The sequence below is a fragment of the Mytilus edulis genome, chromosome 7, assembly GCF_963676685.1.
Source record: "Mytilus edulis chromosome 7, xbMytEdul2.2, whole genome shotgun sequence".
Classification (NCBI taxonomy): Eukaryota; Metazoa; Mollusca; class Bivalvia; order Mytilida; family Mytilidae; genus Mytilus; species Mytilus edulis.
Window position 1 is genome coordinate 71,988,237 of NC_092350.1, and position 26,263 is coordinate 72,014,499.

At 32.0% G+C, this 26,263-nt stretch overlaps 1 protein-coding gene across 3 annotated transcripts; it reads right to left on the reverse strand.

The window, feature by feature from the left end:
* Positions 1-14,420: 14,420 nt before the first annotated feature.
* On the reverse strand, positions 14,421-25,728 carry LOC139482159 (lysosomal aspartic protease-like). Of its 3 annotated transcripts, none has more exons than XM_071265856.1 (9): positions 25,337-25,728; positions 24,505-24,640; positions 23,792-23,915; positions 22,706-22,824; positions 22,035-22,234; positions 21,168-21,290; positions 19,408-19,555; positions 18,915-19,013; positions 14,421-16,859 (listed from the first exon to the last, which is right to left on the reverse strand). In XM_071265856.1, exons 1-9 carry the CDS (start codon positions 25,396-25,398, stop codon positions 16,671-16,673), a joined length of 1,200 nt encoding a protein of 399 aa, XP_071121957.1. In that variant the 5' UTR covers positions 25,399-25,728; the 3' UTR covers positions 14,421-16,670. The 3 variants fall into 3 exon arrangements, with proteins under 3 accessions (XP_071121957.1, XP_071121958.1, XP_071121959.1); XM_071265857.1 differs by having other exon boundaries at positions 14,421-18,170; positions 25,337-25,505; XM_071265858.1 differs by having other exon boundaries at positions 14,421-14,780; positions 25,337-25,490.
* Positions 25,729-26,263: the final 535 nt, after the last annotated feature.

The window sequence follows — 26,263 nt, forward strand, 5'->3', positions numbered from 1 at the left end:
CAGACATTAACAACTATAGGTCACCGTACAGCCTTCAACAATGAGCAAAGCCCAACTTTGTCTTTCTTCAAGTTGGTGTTCCCAGCTATGTTTTATCAACCAATTTTCTCTCTTTTGGCACTTTGGTATTCCACTGTTACATTACACACCAAACGAAACTCAAGCAATATGGAAAAAGGTAACATTTTTACCCAAGTAATATATGAAAAGGTATACATTTTTATACGACCGCAAAAATTTTAATTTTTTGGTCGTATATTGCTATCACGTTGGCGTCGTCGTCTGCGTCGTTGTCGTCGTCCGAATACTTTTAGTTTTCGCACTCTTACTTTAGTAAAAGTGAATAGAAATCAATGAAAATTTAACACAAGGTTTATGACCACAAAAGGAAGGTTGGGATTGATTTTGGGAGTTTTGGTCCCAACATTCTAGGAATTGGGGGCCAAAAAGGGCCCAAATAAGCATTTTCTTGGTTTTCGCACTATAACTTTAGTTTAAGTGAATAGAAATCTATGAAATTTTGACACAAGGTTTATGACCACAAAAGGAAGGTTGGGATTGATTTTGGGAGTTTTGGTTCCAACAGTTTAGGAAATAAGGGCCAAAAAAGGGCCCAAAAAAGCATTATTCTTGGTTTTCACACAATAACTTTAGTATAAGTAAATAGAAATCAATGAAATTTTAACACAAGGTTTATGACCACAAAAGGAAGGTTGGGATTGATTTTTGGAGTTGAGGTCACAACAGTTTATGAATTAGGGGCCAAAAAGGGGCCCAAATAAGCATTATTTTTGGTTTTTGCACCATAACTTTAGTATAAGTAAATAGAAATCTATGAAATTTAAACACAAGGTTAATGACCATAAAAGGAAGTTTGGGTTTGATTTTGGGAGTTTTGGTCCTAACAGTTTAGGAATAAGGGGCCCAAAGGGTCCAAAATTAAACTTTGTTTGATTTCATCAAAAATTGAATAAATGGGTTCTTTGATATGCCAAATCTAACTGTGTATGTAGATTCTTAATGTTTGGTCCAGTTTTCAAATTGGTCTACATTAAGGTCCAAAGGGTCCAAAATTAAACTAAGTTTGATTTTAACAAAAATTAAATTCTTGGGCTTATTTGATATGCTTTATCTAAATATGTACTTTGATTTTTGATTATGGGCCCAGTTTTCAAGTTGGTCCAAATCAGGATTCCATATCAAGTATTGTGCAATAGCAAGAAATTTTCAATTGCACAGTATAATATTGCACAATAGCAAGAAATATCTAATTGCACAATATTGTGCAATAGCAATTAATTTTCAATTGGAGTTATCTTTCTTTGTATAGAATAGTAGTTGATAATATATGTTGGAAATTTGCCAGACATGACTATGATGTCATTTTCTATTTTTATTTGCCAATAACTTTATGTAAATAACTTCATTGGAAATTTGCCAATATAAAATGTTGCTGATGAAGCTTTTTTTCCTTATCTTATCTAAAATGTTTTTAGATAATGTATGTTGGACATTTGCCAGACATGACTATGATGTCATTTTCTATTTTTATTTGCCAATAACTTTATGTAAATAACTTCATTGGAAATTTGCCAATATAAAATGTTGCTGATGAAGTTTTTATACGACCGCAAAATTTGAAAAAATTTTCGTCGTATATTGCTATCACGTTGGCGTCGTCGTCTGCGTCGTCGTCGTCGTCCGAATACTTTTAGTTTTCGCACTCTAACTTTAGTAAAAGTGAATGGAAATCTATGAAATTTTAACACAAGGTTTATGACCACAAAAGGAAGGTTGGTATTGATTTTGGGAGTTTTGGTCCCAACATTTTAGGAATTAGGGGCCAAAAAGGGCCCAAATAAGCATTTTCTTGGTTTTCGCACTATAACTTTAGTTTAAGTTAATAGAAATCTATGAAATTTTGACACAAGGTTTATGACCACAAAAGAACGGTTGGGATTGATTTTGGGAGTTTTGGTTACAACAGTTTAGGAATTAGGGGCCAAAAAAGGGCCCAAATAAGCATTATTCTTGGTTTTCGCACAATAACTTTAGTTTAAGTAAATAGAAATCAATGAAATTTAAATACAATGTTAATGACTACAAAAGGAAGGTTGGTATTGATTTTGGGAGTTTAGGTCCCAACAGTTTAGGAATTAGGGGCCAAAAAGGGACCCAAATAAGCATTTTTCTTGGTTTTCGCACCATAACGTTAGTATAAGTAAATAGAAATCTATGAAATTTAAACACAAGGTTTATGACCATAAAAGGAAGGTTGGTATTGATTTTGGGAGTTTTGGTCCCAACAGAATAAGGGGCCCAAAGGGTCCAAAATTAAACTTTGTTTGATTTCATCAAAATTGAATAATTGGGGTTCTTTGATATGCCGAATCTAACTGTCATGACTGTGTATGTAGATTCTTAACTTTTGGTCCCGTTTTCAAATTGGTCTACATTAAGGTCCAAAGGGTCCAAAATTAAACTTAGTTTGATTTTGACAAAAAATGAATCAGTTAGGTTCTTTGATATGCTGAATCTAAAAATGTACTTAGATTCTTGATTATTGGCCCAGTTTTCAAGTTGGTCCAAATCGGGGTCCAAAATTAAACTTTGTTTGATTTCATCAAAAATTGAATAAATGGGGTTCTTTGATATACCAAATCTAACTGTGTATGTAGATTCTTTATTTTTGGTCCTGTTTTCAAATTGGTCTACACTAAAGTCCAAAGGGTCCAAAATTAAACTTAGTCTGATTTCAACAAAAATTGAAATCTTGGGGTTCTTTGATATGCTGAATCCAAAAATGTACTTAGATTTTTGGAAAATGACGCAGTCATTGTTCCATAACTGCCGACCTGAACTTCATTACATTGCTCTGCCTACCGCGCTTGGTTTCGTATTTCCTATTTTCCAAACAAACTGGAACCTGCTTGTGTTATCATTATGCATCGTTGTGTAGTATTAAACCAGCCAGGACCCAGTTTACACTGGTTTTTGCTTGTATTCCACTACACTCGAACAAAGTGTTGTAGTTTGACGGGAACCAGTTTTAGAATTTGTAAACTACAAAACGTAATCGGTTATTGTTCATTCCGTTTTGGTGTTTCATACCGACTTATATGGTTTGAATAAGCTTAAGACCATTTAAACATTAATGTGATAGGTATATTAAAGATTGTTTTACAAAAGGATTGAACTGTTTTACTTTCAAAGTCGTACTATAGGGATATCTGTCATATACGGATTTCCACTCTCACCGGTTAATTTCTTCTTTTACACGTGCTTTGGAAACTTCCTGTTTAATCGCATGTTTTAAAATTGTTTTTGAGTGAATTAAACTTATTTTAACAATCATGAAGCGTTCCAGAATCATTTTAAAGCAGTTTCTTCTTCTTTTTGATGATGGAAAATAGGTTTTCTCAAGAAAATACCGCAAACGATCGCAGAGGAATTGAAACGTACAAGTCAAGTCGGCACCTGGTTAAATTGGCATCTAGTCAAATCGGCACCTATTCGACGTCAATTCGGCATCCAATAATATTTGATATAATATTTTCTATTCAATTAATTAATTACTGTTACCAAGTACATAGTGAATATGTTGTTGTGTATTTCGGTAAACCACGAAACGAAAGTGAATATGTAGTGTATAAAGGTAAACAACGAAGCCCTTACCAAAGCTGTTGTTTTAACAATTAGACAATTTGTGTAATTGTAAAAACAAGTCAATTATTAAAATAAAATGGAAAACTATGAGTCCCTTTCAATAAATCAAACTTTCATGCCAAATAATTAGCAAATTTAAGGTGTTTGTTTTTCAGTAAAGTTTAAACAGCATTAAACCAACAATCCTGTAAAATGCTCAACTGGTTAAAATAATGCAGAAAAATACACAATATCTCATGTATTAGTCCAAATAATTATGACGTCTGGCAAGGCTATTTTATTATTTTTCTGGGACGCCTTCCTACGACGTTCAGGTGCCAATTTAACTAGGTGCCAGTTTGACTAGAATTCTTTGACAAATGTTTGAAACTATCTGAGTTTCATTAGACCTTTGATAGCAGTAACAAAAAGATTATTTACTTAATATTTTGTGGGAGAAGGGGGTTCAGACTGTGTGGCATCAGGTCTGTTTGTGCCCAATACATTTTCGCACCCTACACGTTCGCACATTCACACTCTACTCATTCACGCCCAATTTTAATTCAAATTCAAGTTGAATAATTGGAAAATTATGGTTGTTGTTTTAAATTGCTTTGGTGTAAATACTGAATGTATTTATAGCTTGGTATGAGTAAAACATCGAAGATTTTAAAGGAAAAAACACAAAAGATAATTGTTTTTAACAGCTTGGTCCCATTGATCTGAAACAACGAAACAATAAAACATAGAAACCAAAATATAGCAATCCACTAATATAACCAAAACATGATAAAATTTATTCAACACGCAGAAACAAACATAGTCAGAATCTCACTTCATTTTGAAACAAGTCAATGAAACAAGTTATAGCAATACACTAACCAAAACATGATTAAGAGTTATTCAACACAAAATAAAACGTTGACAAAATACCACTTTATTTAGAAAGGATTATTATTATTTTTAGCAATACCTTATCCAAAACATAATTAAGATTTATTCAACACCAAAAAAAAATTGCTGTCTCACTTTATTTTGAGACAATGACAACAATTATACTTATAAGAAAACACTTGCTTACATAGTTATTAAACACAAAACCAATTAAGATTGGGTGTGAACATGTAGGGTGTGAAAGTGAAAGGGGTGAAAATGAGTGGGCGCAAACGTGAATGGAAGCGAACGGACTCAGATTCAGACTATGTACCAGTGAGAAATATACAAGCCTTTCTACGGTATTTATTTGTACAATTCAGCTAGTCTTGACCTATTCATTTGTCTTAAAAAACCAGCCAGTTGTCACCTTCACTTCACACACACACACATATACGAATATCAATTATATGCTTACGATACATGTTGCATTGTTAAACTAATTACGGTATGTGAAAATCAAGACTTGCATAAAAACTATCCCAATATTAGAGACAGTGGCGTCATTTTTCTTCAGAGCTTTCAGCTCTTTGATTTATTATGGGCCCAGTTTTCAAGTTGGTCCAAATCAGGATCTAAAATTATTATATTAAGTATTGTGAAATAGCAAGTCTTTTCAATTGCACAGTATTGCGCAATGGCAAGAAATATCTAATTGCACAATATTGTGAAATAGCAAATTTTTTTTTAATTAGAGTTATCTTTCTTTGTCCAGAATAGTAAGCAAGAAATATCTAATTGCAAAATATTGTGCAATAGCAAGATTTTTTTTTAATTGGAGTTATCTTTCTTTGTCCAGAATCAACTTAAATCTTTGTTATATACAATATACAATGTATATTCACTTTTTACTACCAACTGATAAATTATAATAAATAACATTCAGTGATAACAAGCAGGTTTTTTTTACATCTTAATATTTTATGATGTATTTAAATGAGTAGTTATTGTTGCAAACTCCATTAGAAATTTTAATTGAGATTAGTTTTGGAATAAGGGAAAGGGGGATGTGATTAAAAAAATTGGGTTCAATTTTTCTCATTTGAAATTTCATAAATAAAAAAGAAAATTTCTTCAAACATTTTTATGCCCCACCTACGATAGTAGAGGGGCATTATGTTTTCTGGTCTGTGCGTCTGTCCGTCTGTCCGTTCGTTCGTTCGTCCGTCCGTCTGTCCCGCTTCAGGTTAAAGTTTTTGGTGAAGGTAGTTTTTGATGAAGTTTAAGTCCAATCGACTTCAAACTTAGTACACATGTCCCCTATGATATGATCTTTCTAATTTTAATGCCAAATTAGAGTTTTTACCCCAATTTCACGGTCCACTGAACATGGAAAATGATAGTGCGAGTGGGGCATTCGTGTACTGAGGACACATTCTTGTTTTGAGAGGATTAATATTCAACAGCATAGTGAATTGCTCTAAGAGAAAACAAAAATTTTAAGTTCATTAGAACACATTCATTCTGTGTCAGAAACCTATGCTGTGTCAACTATTTAATCACAATCCAAATTTAGAGCTGAATCCAGCTTGAATGTTGTGTCCATACTTGCCCCAACCGTTCAGGGTTCAACCTCTGCGGTCGTATAAAGCTACGCCCTGCGGAGCATCTGGTTTTTATTGTTTTATACAATAAACAATGTATATTCACTTTTACTACCAACCAATCTTTACCATTCAGTGATAACAAGCACTTTTTTTTACATTTTAATATTTTATGATGTATTTAAAAGAGTAGTTATTGTTGCAAACTCCATTAGAAATTTGAATTGATATCAGTTTTGGAAAAAGGGAAACGGGGATGTGAAAAAAAGGGGGGGGGTTAAATTTTTCTCATTTCAGATTTCATAAATGAAGAGAAAATTTCTTCAAACATTTTTTTGAGAGGATTAATATTCAACAGCATAGTGAATTGCTCAAAGGCAAAAAAAAACTTTTAAGTTCATTAGACCACATTCGTTCTGTGTCAGAAACCTATGCTGTGTCATGATCAACTATTTAATTTTAGATTTAAAAAGTTTGAAGAAGAAATCTTTAATTGATTTGTAAAATCTTGACATTTGTTTTGTGTAAAAAAAAACACCATGTAATGTCAAAAATTTGATCACAATCCAAATTCAGAGCTGTATCACGCTTGAATGTTTTGTCCATACTTGCCCCAACTGTTCAGGGTTCGACCTCTGCGGTCGTATAAAACTGCGCCCTGCGGAGCACCTGGTTGTAATCTAAATTATATGAAAATAATGGGGTAACTGAATCCCAGCAACACCCCTATCAATAAGGTATTGAAATGGCCCCACCTAGCAATACGCATTATAGCAAATTTCTTACTTTTTATGTCTGTATGTAAAAGGTTATATCCATCAGCTATTCCTTTTTCCTATTTTTAAAAGAACATCTCTTTACGGATTAAATAACTATTTTCGTAAGTTGTCAAGTTATAGTAATTTGTATTGTCTTTCGTGTAAACACAGATTGTTAACCTTTTTATTATATAACATCTGTGGTCTGAATTTTATTGAATATTACATATTGTATAGTGCAAATGACAGGCTGTTACTATGTAATTACAGCGTAAACAAGTTACTTTGTTTTACAGCATATAAAAAGTTGCAACCCCATGCTGTTTGACATTTGTTTAGTACGTAAGAACCTGTAGACTTTTGATACATCCAAAGTTCAATACCTGATGTCACTTCAAGGATTAACAGATCTTTTTAAAAGACAAAGCTGTAATACATATGTATTTGTGGGTTACCAGTTTTTGTGGATTTCATGGGTAAAGCTGAATCATGAATTTAAGGTGGTACTTAACACTATAGGGAGATAACTCAATTAAGTCAGCTAAACGTTTTAATTATGTTGTGTTGTTAAGGGCATATTAAGCTTCTCAATGATCAAAATTAGTGTTTTTCAAACTACTATGTAACCAGTGTAATTTTTCTTATAAATTGGTTGGTTCAAATTTTTTGAAATTTATATATTTTTGTCAAAGGGTTAAAGTAAATACTTTGTCAAAATTTTATGAAAATTAAACGAGCCAAATTAATTTAAGTAAAGGTGTTGGGTACCACCTTAAGGTTCAACAAGTACAAGTCTTTTAATAAGTAGACCAGTAGATACAAGAAGATGTGGTATGAGTACAAATGAGACAACTCTACATCTAAGTCACAATTTGTAAAAGTAAATTATTACAGGTTCAAGTAAGGTTTTCAACACAGAGCATTGGTTCGAACCAACAGCAAGCTATAAAGGGCACCAAAATGAGAAATGCAAAATCATTTTATAATAAACAGGCAAACCAATGATCTAATCTATATAAAAAACAAGAAAGTCTTATGAACCACAACAACAAACTCTGAACATCAGGTTCAAAAGGGTATGATTGCCAATGAAACAGCTATCCACCAAACTTCATGATAAAAAACTTATAGCAGACGGCTCTCTAACATACAAAGACCCATTACTGTGAAATATAAGGCTATTACATGACAAAATGCTTCTATAGTTTGATTTTTAAGGGGGGGGGGGTAAAATAAGGGCAACTTTGCAACAAAAAATAAGGAAGGATAACAATTTATATAAAAAGTAAAGATTATCTAATTAAAAAACAGGCAGGACCGAATACAGTGAAAAATAAAAATGCAGGACAAAGATTACAACAACAAAAATGCAGGACATGTTCCATACTAGCCCCCTTAAAAATCAAATGGTAGTAGGCGAGTGTAATATTTGAAAAAGACGTCTAGTTAAGGACTTTAATGCACCCACCTAACACACGGCTATTTTTTTTTTAAATGAAAGAATAATGATTAAACTTTGATTTTTGCCCGGTCGTCACAAAATCGTACGGTGCAGTTTTTGTAAAATTGACGTTTATTTCAGAAATTAGTTGAAAATTATATAATTACGACATGTTTTTCAAGCAAAGGAAATCAGTCGTATCTCTTCTTTTAGACAGAATAATTAAGTGAATTAGATTCTTAAAATAATGAAAAACAATATTTACAACTGTAAGTCCGCATGCTTTTGCATTCCTTCTAAATATTTGACATTTTGTACGAAAATTTTCATAATCCCGACCTTTTCGGATCTACAATTAAATTTTTATTAAATGTTTTTGCAATCTATCCGTTTTAGATCACACCAAATTACTCATCAGTTATCGTTTTTTCATTCAAGATCAAGACTTTATCTCAACATTTCTTAAAATCACGAATTTCTGTAATTTTATGATGTTGGGTAAAATCACTATAATTTCCGGAATCCCTTATCTATTTCGTTATCGTTTTTTACTGAATATATTAGTCGATTTCCGTGTACTTAATAGTGCTATTAGAGTACGATAAATCATATTTAAACGGTTCTATTTCTATCTTTAACTTCATTGTAGCTTAAATAGATATAAAATCGTCCAAAATAAAGATCAAATCAAAGTAAAACATAGTTTTTGAGTTCTGTAGAATTCACCCCTTTCTAAATAAGGAATCGTATCGGAAAATTGTAGAAAATCTTCCGAGTCGTGTCAAATTTTCACAGTCCAGTTCACAATGAAACTTCCTTGGCTAAAAAGCAAATAAACTATCCATTTATTGACACAGATGCATAGTCTGTCATATATTTACTACATAGAAACTATGTAGTTAACACTTAAATGAAGATACAGTTGTATTGCCGCAGTGGGAAAACGAAAAGATGAAGTTTACAGAAGACTGGTCGATGAATATGAAAAAAACCGAAAACATCCCATTTGAAAATACAAAATATCATAAGAGTTGCTATAAATATTTCAAAAGTAAGCACAACCTATTAACTTCTGTTTTGTCTGTACAAAGACTTTGTACTACATGTACCAATTCTATCGACCAGTAGATCTTCTCATATATCAACGAGGGCAGTAGATCTACAACTCATTCTGATTTGTCTGTTTGTATATTTTGCAAATGTATAAAGCCTATAAGCAAGTTACACAACTTCATAAGGTATCCTCTGAGGAGCAAACTCAAGCTGTATTGAGTGTTACTACATATATCCCCTACAATGATCTGATTTACAAAATAACTCATGATAATTTTACTATTAAATCTTTATACCATCGAGCTTGCATTGTTAAATATTTTGAAAATTTGAAATCATAAATTAAAGAGCTATTTAATTATTAACAGAAACCAGCTTTTACTAACATTTCGACGATTAAAGATGACGTGCCTGTACACAAGGAAGTATTAATATTCTGGTTAACAACTTTAATTACTTGATCAGTTAACCGGGCTTAATTTCTTAATAACACAACATATTATAAGCTTCAACAAAAACTAAAAAAACATGGTCAATTTATAGTTACATGTATACAGCATCAACAAGGCCAAGGTACATCCAATATTGTATACAGTAGCTCTATAATTTTGTCTTATGCCGTAATGACGGAAAATTACCCGTTTAAAATGACTGTGATATTCGGTCTGTAAAATTTAAAGATCTGAGCAGTGACTGCGAAACTGGTTGTAAGCACTTAGTGCAGCTACTTTACGGAAGCAGATATAGGGTAAAGTTGTAATCCAATCAGATGAATATCCATTATCTAAAAACATTTCACTGGATTATTCAATTGAAATAATGCCACCTGCTTTAAAAACATTTCTGTGTTGTCTATTGGATGATGGCACATCTGCGGCAGTTATTAAAGCGTACGATATTCCTATTGACAAAGTTCTTAGATGTATGGCTTTAGTAGAATGTATATTATCTATAAATATTTTTTTTACTCTTTTTCATTTAGGTTTATCACTACCAATGCACCGTATTCATGGACACACCTTTGATAACTATTAACAAGTTTGACTGATCAGGAGATTAGAAACAATGAAAATGGGGCATACATTCTACATGGCATTATTTTTCTTCTGGGGGTTAAAATTTTATCCAAGACAATGTCGACCCAACTACAGAAACAATAAAAGATCTCCGTATGACTTTGGTTGGCTAAAAGGCAACATCGGTCCGGTATGATGTCATCCAACTTTCTACAAGATTTGATCTGTTCACGCATTGGTATAGGTATAGGGGGAGGGTTGAGATTTCCAAAAACATGTTTAACACCGCCGCAATTTTGCGCCTGTCCCAAGTCAGGAGCATCGTGCCTTTCTAAGTTTTGTATGATTTTTTATTTTAACTTCTTGAGTATATTTCGAAGCTTAGTATGACGTCCATTATCATTTCAAAGTAGTACATTTTTGTTTAGGGACCAGCTGAAGAACGCCTCCGGGTTTGGGAGTTTCTTGCTGCATTGACGACCCATGCATTGGTGGTTTTTGGCCGTTGCTTGCTTTTTAGCGGGTTGGTGTCTCTTTGACAAATCCCTCATGTCTATTCCAAATTTTTAATTCAATCTGTATATAGTAGATCTTGTGTCCGCTTTGAGCAAAACCTCTGCTGTACTGCTATATGCCCATGCCAAGGAAGTTGTCTTTGTATGGATATGTTGACCGATAAGAATGATGAGATTACAAGTTAAAATGAAGCTATAATATTCCGATATCGCAATATTCCGACACCTAAATGGTCCAACATCCCATTGGTCCGACGTTTCGATCACGGGATTTTAACATTAGAAAGCCAAATAAAAGGTTCAATATTAGGATAGCCTTGTCCTCCTTTTGAAGCGGTGAAACAAGATAAAAAAAAACGTAATACTTAGTGCCAAAGTAGCCGAACGTCATCACTAGTGTAATATTTAAAAAGAGTACAAACTACTTTGTCAAGTGTTGTTTGATTAATTATATATCTCAAGACACACGGAGGCCGACTGAAGTAAAATCAAACACATTTTGACGTACAATGAGTGATCATATTTTCCTTGTGATGTTTTATATTAAAATTGTCAATTTGTTGATATAAATATACCAGTAGCACTTTACTCATTTTAGTTATGTTTGTTAGTACTCTTATCATATCTGATTTGTGATGTATGAGTTGTTAATGTCTGTGTCATTTTGGTCTTTTGTTGATAGTTGTCTCATTGGCAATCATACCACATCTTCTTTTTTATATATCAACATATTGCAATATATATAAAAGAAAATCTGCTCTATGTTTGTCAGGCTTTCAAACTAACAGGAGACCATACGCTTCCTCAATTTTAATAAACAGCTCATCATAGGACTTTTCTAAACAATTAAAAATACGTCATATGTTATATTTTCCCCTTGCTTCAAATATTTTGTTTCTGATTATTTATATCAAATTTGCAGATATATATGTTTGAATACGTGCAATCAAATGATATGGAGGTATTATATGATTTAGATAATGCAAGGGCGACTACAGATACATTTGTGTGACTTAAATGTTGATTTTCAAAGACTCCGAGAGAAAACGTTATGTAACGTGCGTTACCGTTAAAATCAACCAAAATTAATTCATATTATGATAGAAATATATTTTCCCAACAGTAATACAGCATTCCTATAAAATTGTTTCGTTTTTGCATTTGTTTTGACTCGATTTTACAACTGGAAGTATCCGTGAATTGAAATTGCACCCATGACCTTTGACCTCGATTTAAAAAAAAATGCACCATAATTTCTTTTGACGACCGGGATATTTAGAAAGTACACATTCTTAGCTTTCTAGTGATATATAATTTAGCCGTGTGTTAGGTAGGTGCATTAAAAATGTAAATTTGGCTCTCATATCACTCGCCTATAGCTCCCTTATACATGTACTAGTATTAGAATTTGAAAAAAACTAAGAAAACAAATATCAATAAGGAAACAGTGGCGGATCCAGAACTTTTCCTAAGGGGGGGAGGGGCCACTCCAGTCATGCTTCAATGATTCCCTATATAATCAACCAAATTTTTCCCACGAAAGGGGGGCCCGCCTATGGGAAACCTTTTTTTTCAATCAACAAAAATAAAATAATCCACATCGTAAGGAAAACATTTATAAGTGAGCAGTATCTTACATGGGACATACCTGCACTAAAAGAGATACCTCTGTGAACAGAACACAGATTAAAGATCTACAAAAAGACAATTAGAGAAGTCAATAGAAATAAAATTGATTTATTTAATTTTTCTATATAAAATAACAATTCTGTTGAGAAAAGTGCTCTATTTCTGGAATGACTCTGATCTTGCAGATAGAAGATGCTGGACATTAACATAATTCAATTGTCATCTGTTTGACAACCTTGACCTCATTTTCCTGGTGATGCGACTACTTGAAAAAACTCAATTATTATGAGTAATAGGATAATACATTCAGTATGTAATCACTGCATGGTTTATTTGACCTCTGCCTCACTTCATTAATCAGTGATCAAGGCCGTTTTGAAATTATAGTCAGTATCTCAAACACTAGAAGCAGTAGTTAAACTAGATTCGGTGTATGGAATGATTGTAAGGTGTACAGGGTTGAGTTCAATACAGTAGCAGCTATGTAGTGCTACCTAGATTTTGACTATTGAATGTGTATCTATAGACAAGTTGTTACATAGATATTGATAGCAGCTACGTAGCTGCTACAATATTGAACTCAACCCTGGCGTGTCTGGCAGGTATTCCCCAACCTTGACCTCCTTTTCATTGGTTAATCTCGAGTACAGATTACAATAATTCAACTCAATGCCCCAAATAATATTGCTTATAGCAACCGAGATGCAGACTTGACACCAAAACATACTTTGATTATAAGTTTTGAAATGAGGTGAAACCTACCTTATAGTTATGGTAACCTTCCTAAATTCTATATACCAAATACATATGTCCTGTCACTCATGATAAGTGCAAATTTTGTGACAAAATAAATAATGTGTGATCTCCAAAAGCAAGACAAGGGATGCCATCAGTAAAATCCTCTTCCGCTTTGTTTATATGCATCACGGATAATGAAATTTTACATTGTTGTACACTAAAGAGTGGCAGTGTTTACAAAAAATTGCCTTGAGAGTGTAGGTAAAGGTAATATCTTTGGTAAGCTTACATGGTAACTCAAATGTGGTCATTATTAAGTTAGGTATACATGTTCTCTATCTTCCGTTAGAAGTAGACTAGTCTGACAGATAACCAATCTATCTGTCTGTAGGACTATAATACTCTGAAAGACAGTATAATTAACCTTATGATGATTTTATGGTTCAACTAACAAGCAAGCTAGCCAAAGATATAACCTTCACCTACACACTTGAGGCATGTCACTCCAACTCCAAAAGAAGCAAGACAAGGGATGACATTAGTATAAGACTCTCCTGCATTGTATAATATGCATCACCGATGATGAAATTCTACATTGTTGTACACTAAAGAGTGGCAGTGTTTAATGCACACATCAAAATAATTCACATTGCGTAATTTACATTGTGATGAAATTTCAATGGTATTTTTTATGAAGCTGTATTTTCTTTAATGTTTGTTTGTGTATTGTTTTTAGTAAACATATATATGTAAATATTTCGAAAGAAACTGTATGCATGCAATGCTAACCTTAGACTGTTTAGAGCTTTTCTGTTAAGTTCAAGTGGGTTAAAGAATTCAAAAGATTTGATGAATTCTACACCTTCTGGTTTCAAGTCACCATTTGAATGTAAAAGATTATGGTAATTTTAGTGTTCGCTCATGAAAATCAAAATAAAGTCAGGTTATTGGTTGAATTTAATAAATTGTTTAGGAAATCAATTACACATTTTGGTGTCGGCTTGTAAAACCAGATACATTAGATTCTGAAACAGCATATTATAGAAACAAAAATTGTGTCAAATGGACTGAAGTCAGTGTATTTAGCATGTGTTCTACAGACTGAAATTAGTGTCTCAAATTAATATGAATCTAACAACGACAACCAGTTTTAACAAAAATACAGAAATCATTTATTCAAAATTCTCCAAAACAAAGCACTGTAAAAATTTTTGCACTCTTATTGTTTTTGCACTTTCGTAAATAATAAATTAAACAAAACATAATCGGTGAGTCTTTGAGCATTTTCATATATCGGAATCGTCTTTTAAGTTCTCGTTACTCCAACATAATCTTCTTTACTGTGGGTTAACAGTCTGTGCAAAACCTACTCTGTTGTTTCCAAGATCGAATTCTGTGTAGAATGGTCCAATGAAAACATCTCCAAGAATCCATAATGGACCAAGAGGGGCGGGTACATTTATTCCAGCGAATCCACTGAGACAAATTGTTGTACCTTGTTGACTGACCTGTAGAATAAGCAGGATTTGCACAAGAATAAGCTTAGACAACAGTTAGTTCATGCTACAGTTGAAATTTGTTAATATTAGTACTGATTTTGAACCTACATGAAAACAGAGGGGTGTGTGAAACATTAACCCAACAACACACTTTGCTTCATGCATATTGAATTTCGATATAAATATCTGATGTAAACAAAAGTTTTACATTCTATAAAATCAATGACATACAAAATGTTTAACGTAGTCATTAAATACAATATTTTTAGTCATTAAATTTTTTAAGGCAAATATTTTCCTGATGCCAATAAATTTATGACATTGCATAAATTGTAATATTTCAAGATTACTCTCGGAAAAAATTAAATTTAGTATAAAAATATTTTAGTGTTCATGTATCATCTGTACAAATGCTGTCAATCCGAAAACACATTTTTGAATCAAGCCTAATGGTTTAACAAATTTCATCTGTGTTTATAATTATGTTAAATAAAAACCATGCCATGCACCAATCAAAATCATTCCAGACTGAAAAAAAATAATACACGACTAAACATAGGTAGGTGGAAGTTCTGTTTAGTTGGTGGAATTCAGCTTGGAGTCAATATCTCAGGTAGGTTGAAGCCGTGATAGTGATGTATATAGCTATGTACAAGTATGTATGATGAAAAATATGTGAAATATAATATGAAATTTAAACCAATCATCACAAATGATGTATTTACAATGTAGTTTGAATTGGGAGAACTTTGAAATTAGGGATATTTGGGTTGAATTTGCAAAATGGGATTGGTCTTAGATTTTAAAATTTAATGGAATGCGATATTATTGGAAGTTAACAAAGGTATAGTTCATACTTTTCAAGTTATTAAAATTAGTGAAAAAATTGGGCACATTATCCCTTTCATTTATTTTTTCTTTTATAGAGTTCGCTCAATGTCATTTTTTGTATATGTTGAAACTGCATTCTTCTGCATTGCATGAATAATTTATGTAACTATCCAGAAACAAAAATATATGTGTAAAAAATATCACAAATATACAAACATGAAATATAAAAAGGGAAAACAATAGTCATTTATGAATGAGATCACATCAAAAATCATTTTTACAGATCTACCACAATAAGCATTATGCAAAGAAGCCCTCCAAAAATCAATCTTTTAGTACAAAATAATTGACTTTTTATTAAAATTAGTGGAATTCTCCAATTCCCTCAAAATAATGCAAAAATGTTTGAAGTAATATGTTAAGTTGTTGTTAGTCGCAACATACAATTTGCTAGCAATTTTCAGTACATTGTATTAATAAATTCTGTTAGTTAGTTAGTTACACTGAGGACTGAAATAAACATACAGCCTGGATCTTTTAAATCAACATTTGCATACAGCTAAATTATAAAATAGCTAGTCTAACATCTCTTTCAAACACTGTGTGCTTATAATAAATATACTAATTTTTGTAGGGTTTTTTTTTCCATTTGTAATCTAATTAAATTTGAAGTTCTTTTTGGTTAAAATTTTTGAAGATGATCAAAAGTGTAACATGAAAAAAAATTATTAAAATATACAGCTACAAGACAATAATCAGTAAATTCATTATAAACTGTTAGTAAAGGGGTTGGGTAGGTTTCTGAAATTTGCATCAAATATAACATATGACATTTTAGTTTTCTGTTTTTATTCAAACTCAAAATGTAAAAATAAATTTACCATTTAAGAAACTAAAGCATTTTGGGTAACTTTTTTCAAAGTTATTGATTTCATTTACCATTTCTTTTCAAACAGAGACTATGAAAGAACCGAATATCCGATTCAAAGATTTTTTTTAAACAGATTTGGTTACACCCAAGTGTTTTTCAATTGTCACTCATGCAGATGCACACGAGTTCAAGAACATTTAATGCAAATTCCATTTTCTGGTGGGTTGTACGGTTTGTGCAAACCCTACTCTATTATTTCCAAGATCAAATTCAGTATAAAAGGGACCAATGAAAACATCCCCTAAAATCCAAAGGGGTCCTAATGGGGAAGGAACATTAAGTCCTATAAATCCACTGAGACAAATTGATGTCCCTGCCTGTGAAACCTGAAATACAAAGCAAATTAACATATTATATATTCAAGTAATATATACTTATTAGGCAGAACTATCTAATCTTGTTTTTTTTCTCTCACCGAAATTGCCAGATTTGCCCATGGTTATGGCCAATTTAGGGTATGGAGTAATGTGGACTGTATAATAATTAACACCATTTTTAGGGTCTTTAAAATCAGTCACTTGAGAAGATCAAGAAATCTGACAAGTTGTCTTCATCAATTAACATTTCCCAGAGATAAGGATTCCTACTGTATATAAATTTTATTACATTAAAAGCAGTCCATCAAAGATGCATTTTGCTCCCCTTCTAAACAGACTATCTGCTCCCAGATCTGCCAAGGTTTCATTTAGAAATTGTTATTACTCATGTTAAGATTTTTATACACAATGATTGAAGGTCAAATGAATGGTTGAAGTTAAGAAGGCAACAGAACTGCAGTTATGACTTATATTTTTATGATTGTTATATAAAAGAGTTGAGAACATATCCAGACGTCAGTTATGACTGATATAGGGATGATTGCTTAATGATATGAGTAAGTTCTTTATAATCAGTCTTAGATATACATAAAAGCTACATTACGAAGAAGGCTAGACATTTCCACAGATTTTAGAAAATACATTTAGATGACTTAAACATGCGTAGTTTATAAATTTTTACAGAAAAGGATTTCAGCTATTGTGTCATATGAAAGTTTTATAAATCTGGTTTTAAAAATTTGGAGTAAAGAATATAATCTTTCAATAATATGAAAGTTTTAAGAATTTGGTTTACAAATTTTGTAGAAAAAAAAATATCAATGATTATGTCAAATACTTGTATAACGGCTTTATAAATTTGTCATTCCCATGATCTAGTCATATAATTTTTTTGTCATGTTCAAGGGTACAATTAATTCATTCAATTATTCAGAACAAGTTTGCTTTGAAAGATTTAATCTTAACCTTGACAGAAAGAAACCCAAATATTCAGTTTAAATAATGTTTTTAGCAATTACTATTCATAATTCTCATAATCCTACACTTTTACAACTTAAGTCATAGAAGAGTTATCTCCCATGTTCTGTTACGCAAGAGATATATTGAGTTTTAAAGATATGACACAATAGCAATTTTAAGCCAGGTTTACTTAGGACGCTTTACAGATGGTGCAAACCCAACTCTATTCCTGCCCAGATCAAATTCTGTATAGTAAACACCAATGAAAACATCCCCTATAATCCAAAGGGGCCCTTTTGGGGGTGGAACATTAAGTGGCGTAAATCCGCTGATACAAATGGTAACCCCAAACTTTGATAGCTAAAATGCAAAACAATAAGTATCATATTAGATGTCAAATTCAACAAAATTTTGTTTTTGTCTAAACCCTGTGTGTTTAGGCAAGCTAAGGTAATATTGAATTGTGTGTCAGCAGTGTAGTGAACACGGGAAAGCAAGTGTCATTTAGTGCTATTTAAACATTTTTACGATGTGCTGGAAGGTACTGTACACTTTGCACTTTAAAATGAAATAAAAAGAATCTAAACGGAATTAATCCTGCATTTGTTTGTATGCTCTGTGTTTATCAATAACTTAACATAATTCAAACTTTTTAACTCCTATCCATGAAAACTTATATTTGACATTTATATGGAGTTTCGGTATCCATCTAGTCGGCACCTGTGTTCAACCACAAATATCCAGAACCATTATAATCAGATATCAATTTGGTCGATAACCACATACTGTAGATTCATTTTTTTATTTTTGTGGGTACCAATATTTGTGGATTTAGGAAAATTGCATTTTCATGGATATTTGAAGTCACAGTTTTGAAAAAACGACATAAGAAGCCTATAGAAAATTGGTAATTCATTGGACATAAAATTAATGGTTCACCTATATCCACGAAATGCACAAAAATTGGTACCCCACCAACAAAAATTAATCCACAGAAACTATATTTCCTCACAAATGACAATGAGAACATACTACATCATAAATTTACATGCTCAATACTTCATAATTTTAATTCATATGGAATATTGAATGTAAAATTGTTACCTGAAGAATGTATTCCTTTCCTGTTAGGGTAAAGGTGGTTCCTCCCAAAACAAAGCTTATTGGTGGTAGGCTGTCAATTTTGCTGCAGTCAACAACATACTAAAATAAACAAAACAAATGTTTTAATCATTTTCACACATTTATTTATTGGTGGTGCTCTTCCATTCTTATATTATTAGCATAAACCCCTGGTATTGAATTTTAAAGCAAAAAGTCTCTTTCACTGTAAAAATCGAATTCAAAATCCTTAACCTCAAATGGGAGCTTCACCTTACAGGACCTTACAAAGAGAAAAAGTGTATAGGTCACTGTTGTATCTTCTTGATAATATGACATAAATATTCAATTTTGCAGTAGAAAAAAGCTTAACTGCAAAAGTCAAAATAAACATTACATGTACCAAAAAAAAGCTTTTTTTATTCAACTTTATGTTGTAAAATTGTAAAAACTGTGTTTGTTTAAAAAAAAAATACAACAGACAATAGCCTCTTACCTCTCCCTGTGCCAATGGTTTAGCTCCGATCATTTCGTTGAGTTTTGTGACCTCATCAACAGGTCCAGCTAAGAGTGAGGTACCTGTATCAGCAATAGCTTTACATCCTCCAGAGCAGAAATCGGATTGTTTTCCATTCATCATGATTCTAAAGAGAGAAAAGCATCAAAATGTTAAATAAGACACTGCTGTACTGTAGCATGAGATACAATGCTATGGTAGTTGTTTTTGTAAGTTAGATGTGTTTTTAAACAATGCTTTTTGATGATTATTTTAGGCATTTCACTAGCTGTTCAACAAAAAGAACTTTTTTGCCAACCACAATATCAATTAATTTCATTTGCCCAATTTCAGTGCAAAAAACTTAGGGTCGTTCAGGGTACAGTAAACACTTATATATATAGTTTTTTCGGCCTAATGCATACCAAAATTTCCTTTTTTTAGTCATGTTAGTAGTTTCAATACATGAAAATACAATCTGTTTTTTTATCAACAATAATTATAAGCATTCATAGTTTCAGAGATTCTTAAGGATTTTAGTATAGTTTAACTCATACTTTTAGATTTCAAAAAGAATATTCAGTATTGGTACATTTGTAGTTTCATTGTGCTCTAGTACATAAAAATGAAAATTAAATACAATAATAAGAATATCCTTTATAAAATTAGGAGCTGTGGTATACATATTATAATCTTGTTGATAACAAATCACTACAATTATTGGATGATTTTGATTCTGCACCAACAAACAAATTCTATGTCTTTACTCATTTACATATTTCCACAAGTCTTTTATTAAAACCAAATGTATAGAACAATGGATAACTCTTTAGATGTTAAACTTTGGAATATGAACTATTTTCAAGTGTAATCAAGGCTGACTGTATAAGTAAAATCAAATATATCATCTACTTTGTCCTATCAAAAATACAAGTTAATTTTGTAGGACTGTAAAACAAACATTTGATTAGATAATAATTATAAAGGATGAAAAGTCAATAATTGGATTGATTAGAAAATTGGAGCATTGACCTTGAACAACATCAGTAATTCTACTTTCCACTGATAAAACCATCTTTACTTGTTATCTATCATACATAATCTATGGCTTGATTTCAAATGACAAATGTAATAACCTTTTGTCAAGGGCAAAAGCTGAAGTGCAGCATAATGGACTTTTAATGGGTTATCAATTTATTCATCTTGATCAATATCCTGTATATTAGGATTTATAATTAATCAGATTTAGGTAAACTTTTAAAACAAATTCCCTATTACAAAATAATAAAGTTAGGCCAAATAAAAAAGTATGTGTGGTTCCAGTTACATCTGAAAAAAAGTTAGGGTAGGTAGGTAGGGATTTTTTTTTATTTTATGTTTTTTTTTTACATTGAGTCTATGGGAGCAACATTCTGACTTTAACAGTGCTTAAAATAAAATCTTTAGGGTGGGCTTTTTTTTAAGCCGAAAAAGTAGGGACGGTAGGGTTACTGGAACCACACATATATTTTTATTTGGCCTTAACAGTTTCATTCATCCTCAAGGGTACACATTTTCATGTATTTGGGAAAAATTCTTTGGATATTTGAGTGTTTAATTATGCCAACATTTGTATACAAGACTATAGAAATTCATTGGTTTACAATTACCCACAAAATCCACCAAAATTTAATATCCAGGGAACAATAATGAATACACAGAATACACAGTATATCATTTTCATTTTTTTTCAAGAACATGTATCATTATAAATAGATTACCCGTCCATTTTGAATTCCCAGTATGCCTGAGTGGTGACTGGAACATATGTAAAGTTTCCTTTGTATAACTTTGGGTCACTGCCTCCAAGGAGTAACTCTCCACCTTCTTTTGCAGTGGGATCTCTAGAAAAATTATAAACAATAGAAGTTTATAGTGGACTGGGAAATCTGATGGTGTTTTTTTTTATAATGAGGCCTATTTATTTTTAGTTTAATAGTTTCTGGTGATTGCTTTAAGCCTCATCAGCACAAATATTAGAAGATTATCAATGGTATTACTTCAATTTCAGAAATCTGTTAAATGTCTGGCTATTAAAACCGTCCTACACACCAATTGCTTCACATATATCATAGTGTTCTGTTATAAGTTAAATATTATGTGCTTTCATTTCTGTTTACCATACATGTATGCTTCTTTACCTTTTTAGACAAAAATACTGTAAATTCAGAAACTAATGAATTTCCAAAATCATATCTACAATCAAATACACTCTCAATTTAGTCAATTTGTAGGATTAGAGTATACTTATTATAACTGTGAACCTGATTGAACCTTTTCTTGTAGCCACTCATGACTCAATCTGATAATGGAGATTTCTCGCTACATTGAAGACCTGTTAGTGACCTTCTGCTGTTGTTTTTTTCTATGGTCGGGTTGTTGTCTCTTTGGCACATTCCCCATTTCCATTCTCAATTTTTATTGACAAATTTCCAGAGGAATCAAAGATTATCAATAGCAAAACATTCACAAATTCAATTCTTAAAGATCAATTATTCACATACATAAAAATATTTATCATATTTAGTGGTGACTATGTTCTACTCTTGAAAACTAGTGATGCTTCAGTATGCAAATGTAATTCATACCTGTCTAAGTAAAATGAAAAAATTGGTGCTGGCACCAAATTCTGTTTAACCATGTTATAGAAAACTGGAGTAACACCATCTACGGAAATTCTCTCATAGGCCATTCCTAAAATACCGTCAAATTTAGCTGCAACGAATGTAATTCCTGGTTGGGTAACTGCTTCAGCAAAAGTCTGACCTTTCACAGTGATGCTCCCAATCTATAAAGAATAGCGAAAAAAGTTTTCTTTTAAAATGTTATCGATTCATGCAAAAAAAGAAGACACAGCAACATTTTAAATGCCACTCCCAAAATTCATATAATTTCATATCAGATTTAATCTATTGTTTTAAGAGTGGATGCACACCAAGAGTGTCCCATTCTGACTATGCACTTTGCGAGATGTGTACTGTACATGTAGTTTATCGATAAGACAAAGTCCATGTCATGGCTATGTAAACCCCAAAAATTACTTTGGAAAATGAAATGCAATAGTAAATCAAGTAAGTAAATTTCATAGTATCACAAAATTCTGTTATGCTGTTCATTGAGACAGAAGGAAGACAAAAATCTTTGGAGGCCTTCAGTTGTCATCTGCGGAGGAAGGTTTGTTCTCTCTTTGACATATTCCCCATTTCAATTCTCAATTTTATTATTTTGTTTACTAGTAATTTGTCATATGGATACTTACTGTGACTGAATCAGTGCTAAGGAAACCAGTCAAACTTCCTGTTCCATATCTAATAGAAAAGGCAGTTCCATTCTTGACATAAGTACTTGACTTTGTGCTGTCATATTTTTGGTGCAATACTGGAAAAGAAAATATTATGTATGATTCAGTCATGATATTAAAATGTGACTTCAATCATTCAATTAATGTTTCTTTCATCTTTAAACTATTTATAAATGTTATGTGAATGTTATATGAAATGTATAGAGTAAGATAGTTATTCATTCCATCTTGATTTTAAATCTTCAAATATTCAATGTCATTCAATTCCAAATGTAATGTTGATAGCCATACAAAAAAAATCAAAAATCCACCAAATAATATTCAAACAATTTGGTAATTTAGGGATCAATGACTTTGAAAAGCCAATAATGATATCATTCATTTCGTTTCAAAAGTAGGACCCATCTGTACTAAGTTCATATTTGAAATCTAGCCATAGTGATAAGTACTTCATTGGCCAAAATTTGATCATGACGTCAAATGTTCTTACTTGCCTCTAAAATTCCTATTAAGATACCAGGAAAAAAGGCTACCATGACTGATGAGGTCATATATAAAGAACAAATCTTGCAGCAGAGCATTTGAAAAAGGATTAAGTATGACTTCATATCAACTAGAAATCAGTAGAGAAACAGATTTCCACCACTAAATTTAACTTTCTTGAGTCGATAAATAATCTATATTTATAACACACTTCATTGAAATTGTTGATAGAGTACTTGAACATTAATCATATGTATTAAAGTGGTACCTAACACTACAGGGAGATAACTCTGTAAATTCAGCTAAACATTTTAATTACGTTGTGTTGTAAAAGGAATATTAACCTTCTCAATGATCAAAATTGGCGTTTATCAAATTGATATATATAACCAGTGTAATTTTTCTGACAAAACGGTTGGTTCATATCTATTTTAATTTTTATAATTAAACGAGCCAAATTAATTTCAGTGAAAGTATTGGGTACCACCTTAAGTAATTCCAAGTAATTGAATATTACATTAAGTCATTGAGTTCACTTAACTTCACTATACATGTACTTACGACAAGCGATATCGGTGACATGACATTTCTTTGATGGTACCCACAAGTTAGATGATCCAGTATCAAATACAACATTAAATGTCTGAGGTGGTGTTCCTATTGTGATTGGACCATAATATTGTGCCTGAAAACAATAATATACATGTAGGTTTTACTGTGCTGATAGCTAGTATATTGCCTTTAGATTTATCTCCTTTTTAAAAAAGATTGGATGTGCTCAAATTTCATTACTGCTGGAGAAAATTTTTCTTTCAAATAAATAGGAAGTTCAATTCTTATGTCAAATGACAGAAAAGAAATGGCATTTCCTATCTAAGGGCTATTCCAGAAAAAAATGTATGGGGGTGTTGGAAGGCAGTTTTTGTCAGCACCAGCCACCCAGACAATTGTATTTGAGAATTATAGTGCATTATAGTGTGAAAAGTTGCTCTGATACCCATCACCCATGTATTATTAATATAATGTGCCTTCCAACCCCCCCCCCCCCCCCTACATTTTATCAACTAATTAAAAGTTCTTTATTTTTCACTTTTTATTATCTTTTCTGTAAACCCCATCCAGAAAGTTGTCTAAACATTATAAAAGATATGCACAATAGATGTTTAAGAATTTCCCAATTCTCAGATTCTGTGTTAATTCCAGACTAGGACAGTCTACACTAGCTGTAGCTCATAAATATGCCAATTCCTTCTTCGACTATAAACAATACTCACATCCATATAGTCTACCAGGGGTTCAGGAGATGGCCCTCTGATTTGATCTGAGCCATATCTCCATTCTAAAGCTTTTATGGATGTGCCAACTTCTGCTAAAGTTCTTCTCACTGTCTTAAACTTCTGCAATTTGATTCTGAAAATAAGAGTTGATGTAGGAATATTGCAGTTGTTTTCCTTTTGTGAGATGTGTTTGAGCTTAGGAATCAAAACCACTTTATAAAGGACTTTCTGAATTTTCCTTGCAGTTCATTATTTTTGTTTTTTTTACTTTATTACGGTAGCGCAATAGAAATATTTATTCATCCCCAATCAGACCCTTTTTGTTAGAAACTTACCCAAGTCTACCTAAGTGTTTCCAAACGCAAGAGATCAGTTTTCTCCTCTATATATATGGTTCATCGTCACTAACTACACTTGTGCTAAACTTTATCTATAGACTTTATTTTATAAGTTCATATTTTTTACTCACAGACACTTGTTTCTGTCAATGTGGAGTTTACTATCCACATGTCCCCATTAACAGAAACAAGTGCCCATGTGGATAGTAAACTCCACATTGACAGAAACAAGTGGAGTTCAAGTGCCTGTGTTTTTACTCCCCCCCCCCCCCCCTATTTTCACCATTCGAATGTTAATCAAGTTTTACAAAATTTCCCATACAGAATGCGATTTGAATTATAGTACCTAACATGACAAAGCAAAAAATTAATACAAAGGAAGTCCTGTGTCTTACACTTTTTTTAATTTTACGGATGTCATGATCACACAACAAACAAAAAGTGCGTAAAACAACATTTTTTTAGTATGCACGAAGTTTGAGATATCTTACCTCTGTAATGCACTGCAAACGGTAACAAGAAGGATGCACAAACAAATATTTAATGCCTTCATGGTGAGATTCCAGTAAATGCAAAAGATACCGGCTGACAAGGACTTTTATAAAAACCAAATCATGTGATAAAATGTTCACGTGATGCGTTATCTGAGTCATGTCCCTTGTCACGCTTCAAAGATTGCAATACGGTCCTGTGATAAGTAGTCTAGCTACGTCTCGGCTAATGTATGACCATGCATTCCCCACAAATGTCTTATATCAATTAAAAAATGAAGTATGTTAAATGAACGCAGTTTCCTGTGTTCAATAATTAAATGTGTTCCCTCTTATTAACTCCTAGGCTACACAGGATTTTTATTGAATGAGGCACACAGCTCAGAGCCTGACTGAGTCTATGGCGCGGAATCAGGGTCATAAATATCGATTTTAGTATATCCTAAAATGATTTCAGTATATACTAAATTACATTTTAGCATACCCTAAATTGATTTTTAGGATATCCTAAAATGATTTTAGCATATACTAAAATCATTTTAGGGTATCCTAAAGTCAATTCAGTATATACTAAAATGATTTTAGTATATACTAAAATCATTTTAGGATACCCTAAAATCAATTTAGCATATACTGAAATATTCAGCTTATACAGAAATATAGGCGCGCGGAATCAAGGTCATGAATAACGATTTTAGTATACACTTAATTGATTTTAGTATATCCTTAATTCAATTTGCTAATAGTTTTGTTCACCAATGAAAAGATCGCTTTCTGGACGAGTTGGAAAGACAGTCACTGCGGACCTTGCTGAGATGTGGCAAATGTCCTCTCACTTGATTTCATTTTCAGTTGTTTATATTTTATTTTTCTAAATATTTTTGCTGGAAATGTATAGATATAATTGATTGTTTAGCTGCAACGGAC